Genomic DNA, 15,402 nt, shown 5'->3' on the forward strand with positions numbered 1-15,402 from the left:
CCACTTTTTTCACTTAAAAGTTTCTCCCTCTGTGGGGAAGAAACTTTTTTACACTTTGGTCACCAGACCAGCCCTGGCTGCTGGTTTGCAGCTCGGGCTGATGCAGCCCCGTTTCTTAAAATAACAGGGGATTGTTTAAGGGACTCGTTATCCTCTTTGGATACTCGTGCACAATTTTGGAAATGGCTGAAACTGGATAGCCAGGCCCGGCAGACTGTCAATGCACTGGGGCTTAGAATGCCTGCATTGATTTAAAGCTCATTATCTTGTTACAAAATATCTTGGTGCAATCAAATAGTGCGTGGTGGAGATGGCTTTAAAATCTGGCCAGAGCCAAATGTCACATGGAGCTCGTTGGGAGCTGTGAGATGATCCCCGTGCTGATGGGCACAGGGAATTTGGGAAGCTCTCAGTGGTGGAGAAGGGGAGGAGTGGAGACAAAGCTGGTGCAAAGGGAGAAGCTGGCAGATGAGCTGCTCCTGCTGGCTTTCTGTCAGGTCTGGAATGCGCTGTGGTCGCACGGCGCTGACTTTCTGCTGGGATTCCACACCCGCTCGGGATTCAGCAGGGCGGAGAGCCGGGCTGCCCAGCTCATCAGTTCAGGCTGGTGGCTGGGAGTCAAGTGTGCAAGGCCAGCTGGGATGGGGTTTGGAACCATCTGGCATAGAGGAAGGTGTCCCTGCCCAGGACAGGATGGATCTCAGGGTCCCTTCCAACCCAAACCAAGCCTCAGACCTCCAGGTCTGGGGGCTTCGGGGTAGGGTTTGCACGCCCCATCCCATTGAGGATTCTCTGTGTGACACTGGTGCCTCTTTGTTCTGTGTAGCTGTGGCAAGAATTCTCCAATCCAGGAGCACAGCTGTCTTTGGTGGTGTCATCCCTCTGGCAGGCACGTGGGCAGTCTGACCTGGGGTGTAACGGAGAAAAAACCAAAGGATTTTTGTGAAAAAACATAGTTTACAAAGGATGAGAGATGCTTAGAAGGCTGATGGCTGGGAGTCAAGTGTGCAAGGCCAGCTGGGATGGGGTTTGGGGCAGCCTGGCTTAGTGGAAGGTGTCCCTGCCCAGGACAGGATGGATCTGAGAGTCCCTTCCAACCCAAACCATGCCATGATTGCAGGCTCAGACCTCCAGGGCAGGGTTTGCACTCCCCATCCCATTGAGGATTCTCTGTGTGACACTGGTGCCTCTTCATTCTGTGTAGCTGTGGCAAGAATTCTCCAATCCAGGAGCACAGAGGCTTGGGAACATCTGTCTTTGGTAGGGGCATCCCTCTGGCAGGCACGTGGGCAGTCTGACCTGGGGTGTAAAGGAGAAAAAACAGAGGATTTTTGTGAAAAAAAATCATTTGCAAAGGATGAGAGATGCTTAGAAGGCATTTTCTACCCAGAGGAGTCGTCTGGGTACCCATGAGGTTTTGTTGTGTGAATTAGGAATTCTCTCACCACCTCCAGTGGAGTATTTGCAGTGGTTTTGGGCTGTCAGAGGACATGGTCTGACTTCAGGGAGAGAACAGAATTTGTTATTTTATCTCTCACCGCTCTTTGCAGTGTCCTCAGTGAGTGTAAGGTTGAACCTTTTTTATTTTAATGTTGTTTCTAGTGGGGAAAAGGTTCCTGTTCTCCTTTTCCAGGTGAGCAGTAGAATGATTGGATAATTCCTGCCACAATCTGGGAGGAAGCAGAACCTCAGAACCCTTGGGAGGACCAAGCCTCAGTCTCCTGGGGTGGATTTTCATCAGTCTTCCTGCTCCTGGGAGTGTTTTGGGAAGGCAGACTCTGGGAATGGCCACATGAGTTTGCTTGGACTGTCATGAACCTCCCAAGGAACAGTTCCAAAAATGACCTGGCAGTGTCTCTGCATGTCCTTGCTTGACACACCAGCTCACAGATATATCCACTACTGTCACCATCCACTTGTGTTATTTTTGAGTGGGGGATTTCTTGAGTCCCATCCAAAGCTGTTCTGGAATTGCATCTCAAATATGCAGTCGTTTACAGCTTCCATAGCTGGGGAATGGGCAGCTATAAATACTGCCATGTTTGCTTTTTATTTCTGGCTTTTATAATTTGGATTGAAACCCTGGGTCCCTCTGGGTGTCATTTGCCTGTTGGGGGTGTTGATGCTGTCACATCCCTGCAGGTGAGTGTGGAGGTGTAAAGAAAGGCTGTGCATGGGAGGTTTGAGGTGTAAACTGGTTTTTTTTGAGTGAGGTGCTGTGTTGGGTGACGCATCTCCCGCTTCCCAGCCCTCAGGTGTCATCTGTCAACAATTCTGCCAGTCTGGAGCAGGACCCAGTGATTTGATTCAGGAGGAGAGGGAAGAGTGAGGAGGATTGGAAGCCTGTGCTGGGTTCCTGCAGTTTGGTGTCCCCTTGGTAGCAGCAGTGGTACCTCCATGTCCTGTCCAACGCTTCATGGAGTCAAAGCTTTGTCTTGGAGGGGACCTTAAAGCTCATCCAGTTCCACCCCCTGCCATGGGGAGGGACACATTCCAGTAGACCAGGTTGCTCCAAGCCCTGCCCAGCCTGGTCTTGGACACTTCCAGGGATGGGACAACTCTTGCTCAACTCTTTCCATTTTCAGGCAGAGCCTGTGAGTGACACAGAGTGACAGCCACCGAGCTGGCCAGATTCCACTGGCATTCCTGAACCCTAGTCTGTGCCACCTCTGTCCATCAATCCTTGCCCTCTTCACCATCAGTGATGCAAGTAGAGCTTGCCATGCTGTGAGGGAGTCAGGAGGGCACAGCCCAGGTTTCTCCCAGCAGTGCCACAGGAGGAACAGGCAGGAACTGGTGCCCAGGAAATTCTACCTGAACTTGAGGAAGAACTTCTTTCCTGGGCAGTAACTGAGCACTGGTGTGGAGTCTCCCTCACTGGGGATATTCCAAAGCAGTCTGGGTGTAATCCTGAGCCCTGTGCTGTGGGATGGCCCTGCTGGAGCAGGGAGGTGCCACCAGATGCCCCACCGTGGTCCCTTCCAACCTTACCATTCTCCTCCTCCGTGACGCAACTCACGCTCTTCTCCCGAGCGGTTTTACCTCCATCTCCTGTGCTTTTTTTCCTTTCTTTAAGCTGCAATTAGAGCCTGTCCCTGCTGTCCCTGCAGGTTTCAAGGAGACAGCCTTCCTGTACGCCATCTCCTCGGCGGGGCTGACCCACGCCATGGCCAAGGCGTGCAGCGCGGGGCGCATGGAGCGCTGCACCTGCGACGAGGCCCCCGACCTGGAGAACAGGGAGGCCTGGCAGTGGGGAGGCTGCGGGGACAACCTCAAGTACAGCAACAAGTTCGTCAAGGAGTTCCTGGGGAGGAAGCCCAACAAGGACCTGCGAGCCAGGGTGGACTTCCACAACAACCTGGTGGGCATGAAGGTGCGTGGAAGGCGCCGCGGGGTGGTGGTGGTGGGGCTGCTGTGGGGTTTTGGGGGGATGATGCAGTTCTTGGGTGTGGAGTAGGAGTGTTGGATGTGAAATGGATGGAGTGGTGCTCCTTCTGGAGGGGAGAAGGCTGAGTTGTGGGATTATGCCCTGGTTTTTACTGTGCAAAACCGTCAGAGACCAGAGGGAAAGAAATGGGACTGGCCAGGTCTAGGAAATATGAGGTGGTGACAAAGATGCTGGTTTCCCACAGGGAGGAGAGTGTTTCACACCACAAAAGGGATGGAAAAGCTTACATGAGGCAGGACACAGAGGAAGGATTTCATGCTGCCACAACAGGTCCTTGAGGGACGCTTCTCTTGCAGCAGTTCAGTAGAGCATGGACAGTGTAGCATCTCCTTGGCCAGGTTTCTTTAAAACTGGCTGGAGAAACAGCTGGCAAGGAACCAGGGTGGAGATATTAATTTCTGGCTGACCTCAGACCTAATAGTCCCTTCAGTTTTGTCTTCTGGCAGGAACCTTCTGTGTCACCCAGAGCACAGGAACCTCCTGTGTCACCTGGAGCAGGAGATGGTGCTTGGTTGTAGAGTCCCTCTTTTCTTTTCCCATCTTCATCCTCTCTTCCTGCTCTTTACACCTCCCCTGAGGCTGCCCAGGGGCCTCCCTGCAGGACTGCCAGAATTCAGGAAGCATTTGGACAATGCTCTAGGGCCCGTGGTGTGATTTTTGGGTTTGTCCCGTGCAGGGCCAGGATTTGGACTCGATGATCACTGTGGGTCCCTTCCAGCTCAGCATTTTCCGTGACAGATGTAAAGGACAAAGTGTCTGCAAGTGCTGGGTCATGCCAGCACGGGGAAAAGGAAGAGGCTTTCCACCTTCTCCCCTAAAATGCTTGGCTGTACCTAGCCTAGAGTTGCTCCAACACGAAAATCCCTCAGATTGGCCAGCACAGGTGCTCAGGATCAGTGTTTCATTGCACCAACCTCCGAGGGGGACATACTGCAAGGCCAGAAATAGCCCTCGAGCCTTGTTATTGTCTGTGTGATTGGATGCAGGCCTGGGGCTGGGATGGGGGACCTGGGTCTCTGGTTTCCCAGGCAAATGCAGCCCAGCCAGTTGTGCATTCTAGGAATGGCCACCCCAGCTCAGTTGTTGCTGTGTCTATGTATAAAATGTCATTCCTTGCGACGGAATTGGGGCATCGGGGAATGCCACCAGCCAGGGCTGGCCAGCAAAGTGTCTCCCCCTCTCCCCACTACCAGATGCTCCTAGACAGAGCTGAGATCAGGATTAGAAATATCCTGGATTTAGCTGGTGTCTGGTTTTGGCTGACAGCTTTCCTGCTCTGGATTAAAGGGCTCAGTGTCTCTGAACTCCTGTGGCAGCTCTTTGACGTGTCAAACAGGCTTTGCAGGATGATGGAACTTGTCTCAGCCCTGGTGCTGGTTGCTCTGTCCCATCTGTTGGAGTTGAGTGTGTAGCAGATGGGATGGCAATGGAGAAGGTTGCCCATGGTGGATGTTTCCATGCTGGATGTTTCTGTTCCTGGCTCTTCTCTCATTCCAGAGTCACACAATACAGTCTCAGCAAAACCTCCAAGGATGTGACTTTGGCTGCCACTGGCACATCCTTATAGCTCCAGGAATATCCACCAACAGTGGCAGGGCCAAATGCCTCCCAGATGGGTTTGGCCCAACTCCCAGTGTTCCCAATCCCAGGAACTGCAGTCAGGATGCCCATATGGCTGAGGCCACTCTTGGATTTAGGATTTATGTCCTTAATTATCATCTGTGCTCTACACTGCATGACTCTGATCTAAACGAACTCCAGGGATGAACTGGAGAGGTTGAACATTCCCTTCTGTGTCCTGATCCTTGCCAGTTAGCTCCCAGGGGAAGATGCAGGACTCTCCAGCATCCTCTGCCTCCACTTCCCTTGGCACAGTGGGACTGTGGCCACTGGCAGTGGTTTCCCAGTGTGATATCTGCAGCTGAACAGCTGAGTAACAGTTGTGACGGTTGTCCAGACACCGAGAGCCCTCCTGGCAACCCAAGTCACAGACCTCTGCCGCAGGTCAGTCATCCACCGTTCCTATTTTCGTCCACCCACAACCTGTCTGTCGAGCTGGGATGGCTGTGTGACAGCTTTCCTTTGCCTGTTTGCAGCAGCAGTTGAAGTGATTTCTCTGTTTGTGCTGCTGGATATAATAATGCATTGGGCCACGGTGTGGTTGAAAGCCAAGCCAAGCCAAGCAGCCCACCAGGCTCACAGCTCCACCACGGAGCCAGGCAGAGAAGGAGGGAATGCTGAGGAGGAAGCTTTAGGGAGGGTGGTGGTAGAAGATCAGGAGAACACACATCTGCATGGTCAGGATATGTGGCCCTAAACCCCTGGCACAATTTGGTGTCACTAAGATGATGATCAGAGGTGAGAACCCAGACTGGCTTTGTGGCTGCAAAGTCAAAACTTGCAGTGCTTGCTTCAGATTCCAGAATATTGAAACCAGTTTGATGTGGTGGATGGATTGCCTTTGGCACTGCTTGCTCTCAGGTGTGGATTAATACCAGGTTTGATCTCTGTTCTTCCTCCTGTTCCCACTGCAAGTGCAGGGATGGGAGGATGGAGGCTGAGAGCACTACTGCATCCTTTGCTGAGTTTGTGGATGTTTTCCTTGAGGAAGGTAGTGAGTTAAAGATGATTCTCAGCATGTTTTCTGTGCCTTCAAAGAAGCTGCTCACCAACAAACTCCTGCCATAAAGACTTTGCCACTATCAAGTAGGGTTTGCTCACCCAGTGTCTGCAGCAGTCTGAAACCACTTTGGACTCACCCAGCGTGGTCATTGGGACAATAACTCATCTGGATTTGATTTGGGGTGGATCAGAGGCAGTACAGGGGTGCAGACAGCCTTGACTCGTGCCAGTTTGGAGCTGAGCAGTTTGGAGCTGGAGTTCTTGCAGCATGTGGATGTGTGTGTTCGCTGAGGGAGTGGAGGAGTCTCTGTGAATGATACAGCACAAGCTTGGTGGTCTCTCACTGATTCTTTACGTGTCATTTTCCCCATCTAATTACTCCCAACCATGGCAAAACATACAAATAGTCCCCTGAGACCCAGCAAAAAAAAGGACCTGTGCTGGACTGACTAATTTGGCAAGCAATCCTCTCCCCTCCTGGTCACCACACCAGTTTCTCCATGGTGTCACACCAGCAAACAATCCCTGCATTTCTGCGAGGGTGACATGATCCTATCCCGCCTAGTTTTAGTGTCTCTTGGTAGACGTTCTCATTTAATTATGATTTTACTTCTGCTTTTTACAACCTTGATGGGCTGCCTGTAATTTTGCTGCCACCAGTGAAATAATCACTGAACATGTTGTGCCCGTGGTGGCTCACCAAGTTATATGATATGACCTCAGTGGTTAATGAAAGGGTGAGCTTGTCTAGTGTGAGGATGAGGTAATTAGACCAGGACTTCTCCAGCCTTCTCTTTATTGAAAAGCAGGAGCTCTGAATAGACCACTTATTAAAAAAGCAATTTCCCTTCCTTTGCCAGATCTACTCTCCCTCATTCAGCCATTCTTTCCAAGGGGTCTTGGGGTGGAGAGGGTGTTTTGGGGGGAGATGTGTGTGTGGAGGGGATGGGGGAGAAGTCAACTGTATTAAAGCTCCATTGCCAGCAATGAAGTTTCTCAGTTATATTAAATGAAGCCCAGGCAGCCTTGCTAAAGCTCTCATCTTCTCTCTGTCCTCCCCCCTTTTCCCCCTTGTACACACAAGTGCAGCCCTCTTTTGTAACCCATTAATGAAAAGGCAGAATATTAGAGCACTCAATTAGTTCCACTGGGCTTGAGTAAGTGATGTTTTAATTAAATTTGCCCAGTTTCTCAGCCAAGTATCATTAAACATGACTTTCCAACTCCCTCTCTGGAGCGTTGCTAAGTTCCTTAATCCCAGGAGTGCTGACCTCTTCCAGAGGTATGTCTGGTCAAGCATGTCTTACAGATCCAAGGGGCACAATTAAAAGGGGCTGCTGTTACCCTAGAAAAAAAAATTATCATGTTCTCACTGCCTTTTTCCTTCATCCTTCCACAAATCTTTGCCCGAAGTCCTTGTGCAACCACAGTTATCTTGAGTGTTTAATACAAAATTATGGGGAGGTAGAGACGGAGGAGAAGAAAAGATCTCTCTTCAAGCAGTTTCCTGCTTTGAGACTGGTTCCTTTCATGAGGCTTCATTGTTTTTTGCACAAGATGCTTTGGTCTGTGCAGGGCAAGTGTTTCTGAAGGATCACAGAATCCTGGAATGGCTTGGGTTGGAAGGGACCTTAAAGGTTGCCTTGTCCCAGCCCCCTGTCATGGTCCTTGTCACCCTTGTAGGCTTCAAGTCCAGACCCACCCTGAGACAGCCACACCTGAAACCATCTGGGATGCTCTGGAGAGGGTAGTGGGAGGTGCCTGGACTTTCCCTTGCTGTTGACTTGCTTATTTTGGAATTCCATCTGAGGAATGGCTTTTCCCCCCAGGCAGTGCTGGCAGGGATCTCTCTGGAGGGCTGGAGATGCACTCTCCATATCAGGGAGATGTTTGCCCAGCTATCATCTGTCTGAGGAACTTCATGAGCTATCACATAACATGTTATCAGAGCATGCCACCCTCTTCATTTCTGGAGCTCCGTTGGGCAGAGGGGGGAAATTGAGACCCAGAAAGATTAAGTGACTCACTAAAGGTCACACACAGGCAGAGGGAGGCACAACTCTCCTGTTGCAGAGACAGTGTTTACAAGCACTGACCATCCAGTCTCACACAGTTCCTGCTCATTAACACAGTTCCAGTCCAGCTCCAGCTTTTGCTGCACCCTCACGATGTGTAATAATTGCTATTTTGGAGCTTAATCCACTTGGTGCCTGCGAAAAAACAAAAGACATGAAGCATCCTTCTTGGCAGTTTTTTAGGGATGTGTTTGCAGTGAGAAATGGGGCATCACATGTTTACCAAGGTACAAATCAAACCCAGCAAATAACAGCCTGAGAAGAGCTCTTAATGTACAGATCAGTTTTCAGGGCCACCACTGGTATTAATTGCTGCAGGTTATGACAGGTAGGAATGCCCAGGCATGCTCTCTGGATTTTCTTCTCCTTTCAGGCTGAGAATGGCTCAGCCAAAGCCTTTCTTAGGCCTGGAAATCAATACTCTGGAAAAAAAATTGCTTGCTGTGTCCCATAAGTGATTGCAGTTGGTTGTTTATGTGGAGCTTTTTTAGCATGGGAAGCATGCTAGGAATACTGAGCATGGGGAAAATACTTCTGAAGTTCTCAGTTTTAAGTAGGGTTATGTTGTTCCATGCTTAAATGTTTGTGTTTTAATACCTATGTCACTAAAATATGAATGTTCCTATTTTTTAAAGAGGGAAGGGTGGTAGGAGGGGAAAACTGTTCTGAAAAAGCAGGTTGAGAACAGGCTGAAAAGAAGGGGGTTTTTAACAAGGTAGAAGAAAAAAGAAAGGACAACTTCTAACAGTCTGTGAAATTTTTCTAGTTCAGCCAGTGGCATTGGCCAGTGTGAAGGGACAAGCCTGGTCCACTGGTTGTGTGTGGGGACCGTGGCTGCTGTCCAAACAAACATTAATACTTGAGCCGAGAGAATGACTAAGCCTATTTAAATTGGAGAGGGCTCCGCGTACGGGGGATGGAGGGGATCGGATTTGTGGGGAAGCATCCCAAAGCCCTTCCCAAAGGCTTTTCCCTGGATGAGCTGCCTGTGAGGAGGGTTTGCTGCCTCCTCTCCCCCAAACCATAGCGAATGGTTTGAAGCCTTGGAGCCGCAGCCCAGCCATGACGACAGCGGAGCAATAAGTGAGGAATTCCCACGGCCGGGTGTCCGCCCTGGGCTGCTGCTGCCCAGACAAGAGTTGTCTGAAAAAAAAAAAAAACCCACTGCCAGAGCCCCGTGACCCAGCTGGGAATGAATGGGAATCCTGTCCTCGGCGTTTCAGCTAAAACACTGAGAAATTGTGTGTTGCAGCATGTCTGAGACTGATCATGACGGGGGCACTTAGTCTGAGCTTCGCAGCGCACCATTGTTGGGAGCAAGGATTACATGTTGCATAGCAATGCTCTGCTGTGATCCCTTTTCCCCATGTAAAGCCAGTTGGGAAGGCAGTCCAGCAGAGCTATCTGGTTTCCTCCGAGCAGGAAAACCCCAGGAAAAATGATTCTGTCTTGCTCTGTGCTTCCCTCATTCTGCGTTTGTCAGTATTGGGTGTTCTCACGGCAAGGCCAGTGGGAATTTGTGTTCCTAAGTCAAGCTAAAAATCCTTATTTTCTTCCAAGACTCTTCTGTTTGATACTGCTAGACCAGGTGGTTGTTCAGAGGAGAGTGGGAGGACAGAATTTCCCTGTGTGATGCCATCCCTGACCCACCACTTGTCTTTGTTTGGCTTTGCTTTCATGGTAGGAGCTCTCTACAGCGCACAATACAAAAAGGATACTCCTCGTTGCTGCTACTTCTGAGTTACTACAACCCTGCTGAAATCTGGTATCTGTGGAGTTGGGGCCATGGGGAGCATGAAATATTTTGTGCCTTGGATGGAAGCTGAGCCATTCTGCTTCACATCTGTGACAAAGGTGCAGGTGGCCACATCCTTGGTGTGGATGAAGTGATTATTCAGTGGTGTATTCAGCACAGGTTCAGGTCTGTGTAGGATGGAGGTAAATCAGGCTCTGAACTGTGATGAGCCTTGAAAAGAAAGCAGGAGCTACTACAGCTCTTGAAATATGATTTTATATGGTAAAGCCTTATTCTTCCTCATCTAACCAAGAGATTTTTGGGAATAAAAATAGTGTTTTTCTATCCTGGAAGAAGGATAGAAGACCTTCAGGTTTGAAAGCATGATCCAGACATTTGTCCCAGGATCCAGCCAGCAAAGCTTTCTCCAAGCAACCTGCTGACTTGGATCAGTCTTGCTCTGCTTCCTGAAGAAATGAGGTGGATTTAAGTGTCTCTGACAGGAGCTTGCCACAAGAGGAGGAAAAGTCGTTGTGGAAGCTGGGGAGCGGGACAGGAACCAGAAGGGCTTTGCCAAGATTCATTTTGGCTCGTGGGTGGCTGGGGCTGGAGGCAGCAGTTCCCCATCACGCAGCGCCTCGAGGAGCTGCAGCGTGACTGACAGCAGCAGGGGAGGCTGCCTGGGCAGGGAATTTTTCTAGGATTTTCACTCTTGCTGCCCCGTAACATTCTTGAGCCCTTCCCGGTCCTTCCAGGAGAAGCTTTACGGGGTGGTCGGGATGCGCCGCGCTTGCACGGCAGCCACAGGAAAATCCACACGCTGGATTTCATGAACTGCTGCATTCATGGGGATGGGGACAATGGAAACCTTTGATGCTTTGGTCCACCAGAGCTGTCCCAGGCATTGCTTAGCCAGGAGCTAGAAGCGAGTCAGGAAAATCCAGACTGGGGTTCATGTGGATCTTTGTTTGAGCCCAGATGAGGAGAATAGAATTAATCTACCCAAATGCACTTTTTAGTACCCCTTGAGGGACCTTTATGCTGCTGGAGGGACAGCTGGTGTGAGGAGAATGCTTTAAAGCACCTCGATTAGTGCTAGGTGGAGACATTTAAACACCTGAGTTTGGCCCAGATTCTGCTCACAGAATCCCCTAAAGTGAGGTGCCTGTGTGTGGGCTGGGTCCCCAGGTGGCAGAGATGTGCTCAGCTGTCAGTGGCAGCCTGGAGGGCTGTTCAGTGGAGCAGGTGTTTGCCTCACTGCAGGGTCCTCCCCTGCCTTGGCTGCCCTGGCTGCCGTGAGAGTTCTGAGGTGTTTCTCAAACTGAGGTGTTTAAACTCAAGTGTTTGCCTCGGTGAGGTCAACCCTGGCTGGCTGGTGCGATTCAACTGCCTAAACCTACATGCTTACACCTGACTGAAGGTCCTGTGCCATCAGCCAGCTGCCAATCCATCAGGATCAGGTTTTCCAACACGTGTTGGGCTGTATCCGCCAGCCCCACGTGGACGCCTTGGCCGCAGCACTCCTGCAACGTCAGCACTCCCGCAGAGCTCCAGAGAGGTGGCTCCTGACAAGAACAGCCCCGACTCCAGGGTCCCTTCCTGAGTTTCATGACCCTGTCTTGTTCAATCAGCTCCAAGCCCAGGAGCAGGACTACAAGCTGAGCCAGTTCCCTTTGGTTGGTTGCTTTCCCAGCTCCTGTGCAATGGGGGTTGTCTCCCTTTCCAGGTGGAGCAGATGCAAATGCGCTGGGGGAGGAGGAAAGGTTGAGGAAAGCCTGAACTGATGAATGACTGCAGTGTGCAGCCCTTTCCCAAGTATCCCAGCAGCTTCTGCCCGGTTTGCTGATGGTGTGGGCGTGAAATCAGGTGGAGGAGCTTTGTTTCACACGAACTCAGCTCTCACTTCTGGACAAGCAGTGAAAGGAGATTTTACACGAGGGAGGGGACGGGTGAGGGTTGGGGTTTTCCCCCCTCCCCCTCGGTGTTGAAATGTGTTCTGCACGCTCTTGTCTGACATTGTGGGATTTCTTGTGGACTTGGCGAGACGCTTTGGCACACAGAGCGTGACAGCCCTTACCCAAGCCATCCCAGCTGAGTGCTATAACCAGCAACACATCTCCCCCTGTAACCCGTCACCGCTCTGAATGCTACTGTGTATTATTGGATTGCACTCGCAAAGGTCTTTGGCTGTCACAGGAATGAAGTGTGACCATTGGACGGGCTCTGCTGAAGGCTGCATTATGCGTATTGTCTTTCTAAAAATGTTTCTGGAATATCACAATTGGGCCAGGCCCCAATTCCGAGTCCATGACCTATTGCACGGTTGCACATGGGGCTCAGCAGGATTTGTGCAGCCAAATAATTAAGAACCGGATGGTCAGGAAATGGACTGCAGCCAGTCCTCTGCTTTCAGGAGGCCACAGCATAGCCAGATGCCATCATGGGCACAGGGGGAGGTTGTTTTCTTCTTTTCTAGGTACCGTAGATGCCCAAAGGAAGGGCACTTTCAACAGTACTTTGGTGCCTTGTCTGTACCCAGCTCCGTCAAACAAACTCTGTCCTCACCTGCTGTTTTAATGGGTGGTTGTACCTTAGCCATTTAAAGTCAACAGAACCTAATTTTGGAGAAGGGGCAGGGTGGGAGAATTAGAAATGCAAATTTGTGTTTATAATCTGTGGGCAAAATGTGGGGTATCTGTGGCTGTCCAAATAGCATCTCTGTTCATGCGTTGCCCACAGAGGTACCCCCGGTGTAAATCTCTCTCTGGAGAAGCAGAGTTGGAACATTCCAGTGCTGTTTCTAAGTAGATGGATGTGGTTTTGTGCTGTGCAACTTCTTTATTGCAGTTGATTTGAAAAGAATGGGATCCTTTGTTTAGCATCAGTCAGTTGATGGTGCTAAAATAAGATTCCTTCTGCTCGTACTTGGGTTTGGGGTCCTGTGGTATGGAGGAGGTTCCTATTGTCTGCACTTATGTGCTGGAGCATGTGCCACCCCACCTCTTTCCATTTCTTCCACTTTTCTATTTTACCTACTTATTATTGACAAACATAAATAGGTATGAAAATATGTATTAATCTCTTAGTTGTATCACAGTTTCAGATCTCTGTCTACACGATGAGTGGCAGCACTGGACAATCTTTGTGCACCTTTCCAGCACCTTTAATTAGCCAATTAAACAAAGTTTTTGCATGTGAATGTCATACTCTGGGAGCTAAGAGCCTTTTGAAGTATTTCCTGTAGGATGCGTTTTCTGTCTGCTTCCAACAGATATTTTTTGTATTGTCATCAACTTGGTGTCCCTGAAGCATCTTCTAGAAATTATCATGTTTTACTTGATGCTTTGATTTCCTCCGCCGTGACTGATTTTCTTTGGGGCCGTGTGTGTGTCTGCAGGTCATCAAAGCCGGCGTGGAGACCACCTGCAAATGCCACGGCGTGTCCGGCTCCTGCACCGTCCGGACGTGCTGGCGGCAGCTCTCCCCGTTCCACGAGATCGGCAAGCAGCTGAAGCAGAAGTACGAGACCTCGCTCAAGGTGGGCAGCACCACCAACGAGGCCACGGGGGAAGGCGACATTTCCCCCCCTAAAAAATCCATCCCCGGCCACAGCGATCAAATCCCAAGGACTACGGATCTCGTCTACATTGACGACTCCCCGAGCTTCTGCCTGATGAGTCGCTATTCCCCCGGCACCTCGGGACGCAAGTGTTACAAGGACAAGAACTGCGACAGCATCTGCTGCGGCCGGGGCCACAACACGCAGAGCCGGGTGGTGACGCGCCCGTGCCAGTGCCAGGTGCGTTGGTGCTGCTACGTGGAGTGCAAGCAGTGCACCCAGAGGGAGGAGGTTTACACCTGCAAGGACTGACACGACCCGCGGCTTCTGCTGCACGGGCCAGCTTGGAGAACTGCCTATGGAGACAAACAGGGTTTGATTGACCTTCTGGCATCTGGAAGCTATGTTGAGACATAAGCACTTTGTAGGGTACAGGTGACCCAGCTGTGTTGCTGTTTTGTTTTGGGGGGTTTTTGTTTTGGTTTTTTTTTGTTTTGTTTCGTTTATCCTGTAGACTGAATTTTCATGAGGTCCAACCATGTGGAAATAAGTGCCTGTCACACTGGGGTTAGACACCAGTTGACCTTCACCTTCGTCGTCTACGTAGTTTGACGGATCATTTCTCCTTGGAACGTTTCAGCCATCCTCCATGAACTCTTGGGCTAAGAGATTCCCTTTGGCATGAATATCCTCTACTTCTTTATTCCTGGAGCTCACCCAGCTGCTCAGAGAGCTGAGCAGATACAAAAGATCTTTCCGCTTTGAGTGCAGCGGTGCCAGAAGCGGACATTTATTTCTCCTGAAGCTGGAGAGGGATTTGTAAGGAATGATGGGTTCTTCCAGTGGAGTTTCTGCACATGGAGCAAACCAGGCTCTGACAAAGAGACCCACTGGGAGCATCAGCTCCTTAATGACAGCTCGGTGTCCGCGTGCATCGTCACCACGTACAGCTGGGAAACGTTGGGCCCACCACGCTGCAGACAGAAACAGATCCAAGAAAGAGGTTGGGAAGACAGCAGAACACCAGACGTGCCTGTCCCCTTCAGTTCCATCCCACCTTCTTTATTTAAAACAATTCACCCAAATGCAGGCTCTTTAGCACTATCGCTGTCTTAAATTGAATTTTTTTTTTTTTAAACCACTAGATACTTTTGTTTCATTTTTTCACTTCGAGCATGATTTATTTTTCTCTCCTCTTCCCACCTCTCGCTGATGGAGGTCAACCTGTGGTAACTGCTTCAGAAATCCCAACTGGAACTCGTTGAGTCTCATGCCAGCTGAATGTGGACGTGTTTCTCTTGATTAGGACGAGAGGAATCAGAGTGCCTCTTCCAACCCGGGGCTGTCTTTCCTTGTGGAGCAGCCGTTTCGGCCTGGATCAGACCTCTGGAGGAGCTGACTTTCCTTTCCTAGGTCATCATTCCATTTACTCTAAACCATGGCAGTGGTACATGACACAAGCTGTATGTAAACCCTATGACCTTAAAGTGATTTTTGGTTTTTTTTGGTTTTTTTTTAACCACTAGATTGAGAACTGTACTTTAAAAACACACCTGCTAAATCCTAACAAACTCATGGATTTGGAATAACCAATCGACACAGAGACGACCTGAGAGAAGCCAGAAATTTGACTGCAGGGGTTGATCACTCCAACACTGTGAAACGCATGACAACCTCCAGCATTTCTTTTTTGCTTGGAAGAGGAGATTTACAATCCAGGACTTGGTGTGCCAATATTCTTCATATAAAAGTGGATTTGAGGCAGCCAGCAAATTGCCTAAACAAAGCTTTCTAAGGAAAAAAGGGGGAACAGAGGGTGTTTTGTTTGATTTTTGATAGCAATTTTTGATTGTCCAGTAGTAGCAATTTCCATTGAGTTTCTATAAGCCATTGATCTGGTTTTCAAAAAGGAGATTCTCAAGCATTAGTAAAAATCAGTTTAAAAAAAAAAAAAAAGAGCAAT

The 15,402-nt window shown here is 49.8% G+C and overlaps 1 protein-coding gene across 1 annotated transcript in view; it reads left to right on the forward strand.

Annotated features, from left to right (window-relative positions):
* The window catches only part of WNT9A (Wnt family member 9A), a gene marked incomplete at its 5' end in the record, with an annotated part of 56,623 nt that extends 42,830 nt beyond the window's left edge, over positions 1-13,793 (forward strand). The window contains 2 exons of the mRNA XM_084211645.1: positions 3,111-3,373; positions 13,278-13,793. Coding sequence (XP_084067771.1) covers positions 3,111-3,373; positions 13,278-13,751 — 737 coding nt within the window. The 3' untranslated portion in view covers positions 13,752-13,793. The remainder of the gene's footprint in view (positions 1-3,110; positions 3,374-13,277) is intronic.
* Between the last annotated feature and the right edge of the window lie 1,609 nt (positions 13,794-15,402).

This window comes from Fringilla coelebs, assembly GCF_963513975.1.
Source record: "Fringilla coelebs genome assembly, chromosome: 1".
In the NCBI taxonomy this organism is placed as follows: domain Eukaryota; kingdom Metazoa; phylum Chordata; class Aves; order Passeriformes; family Fringillidae; genus Fringilla; species Fringilla coelebs.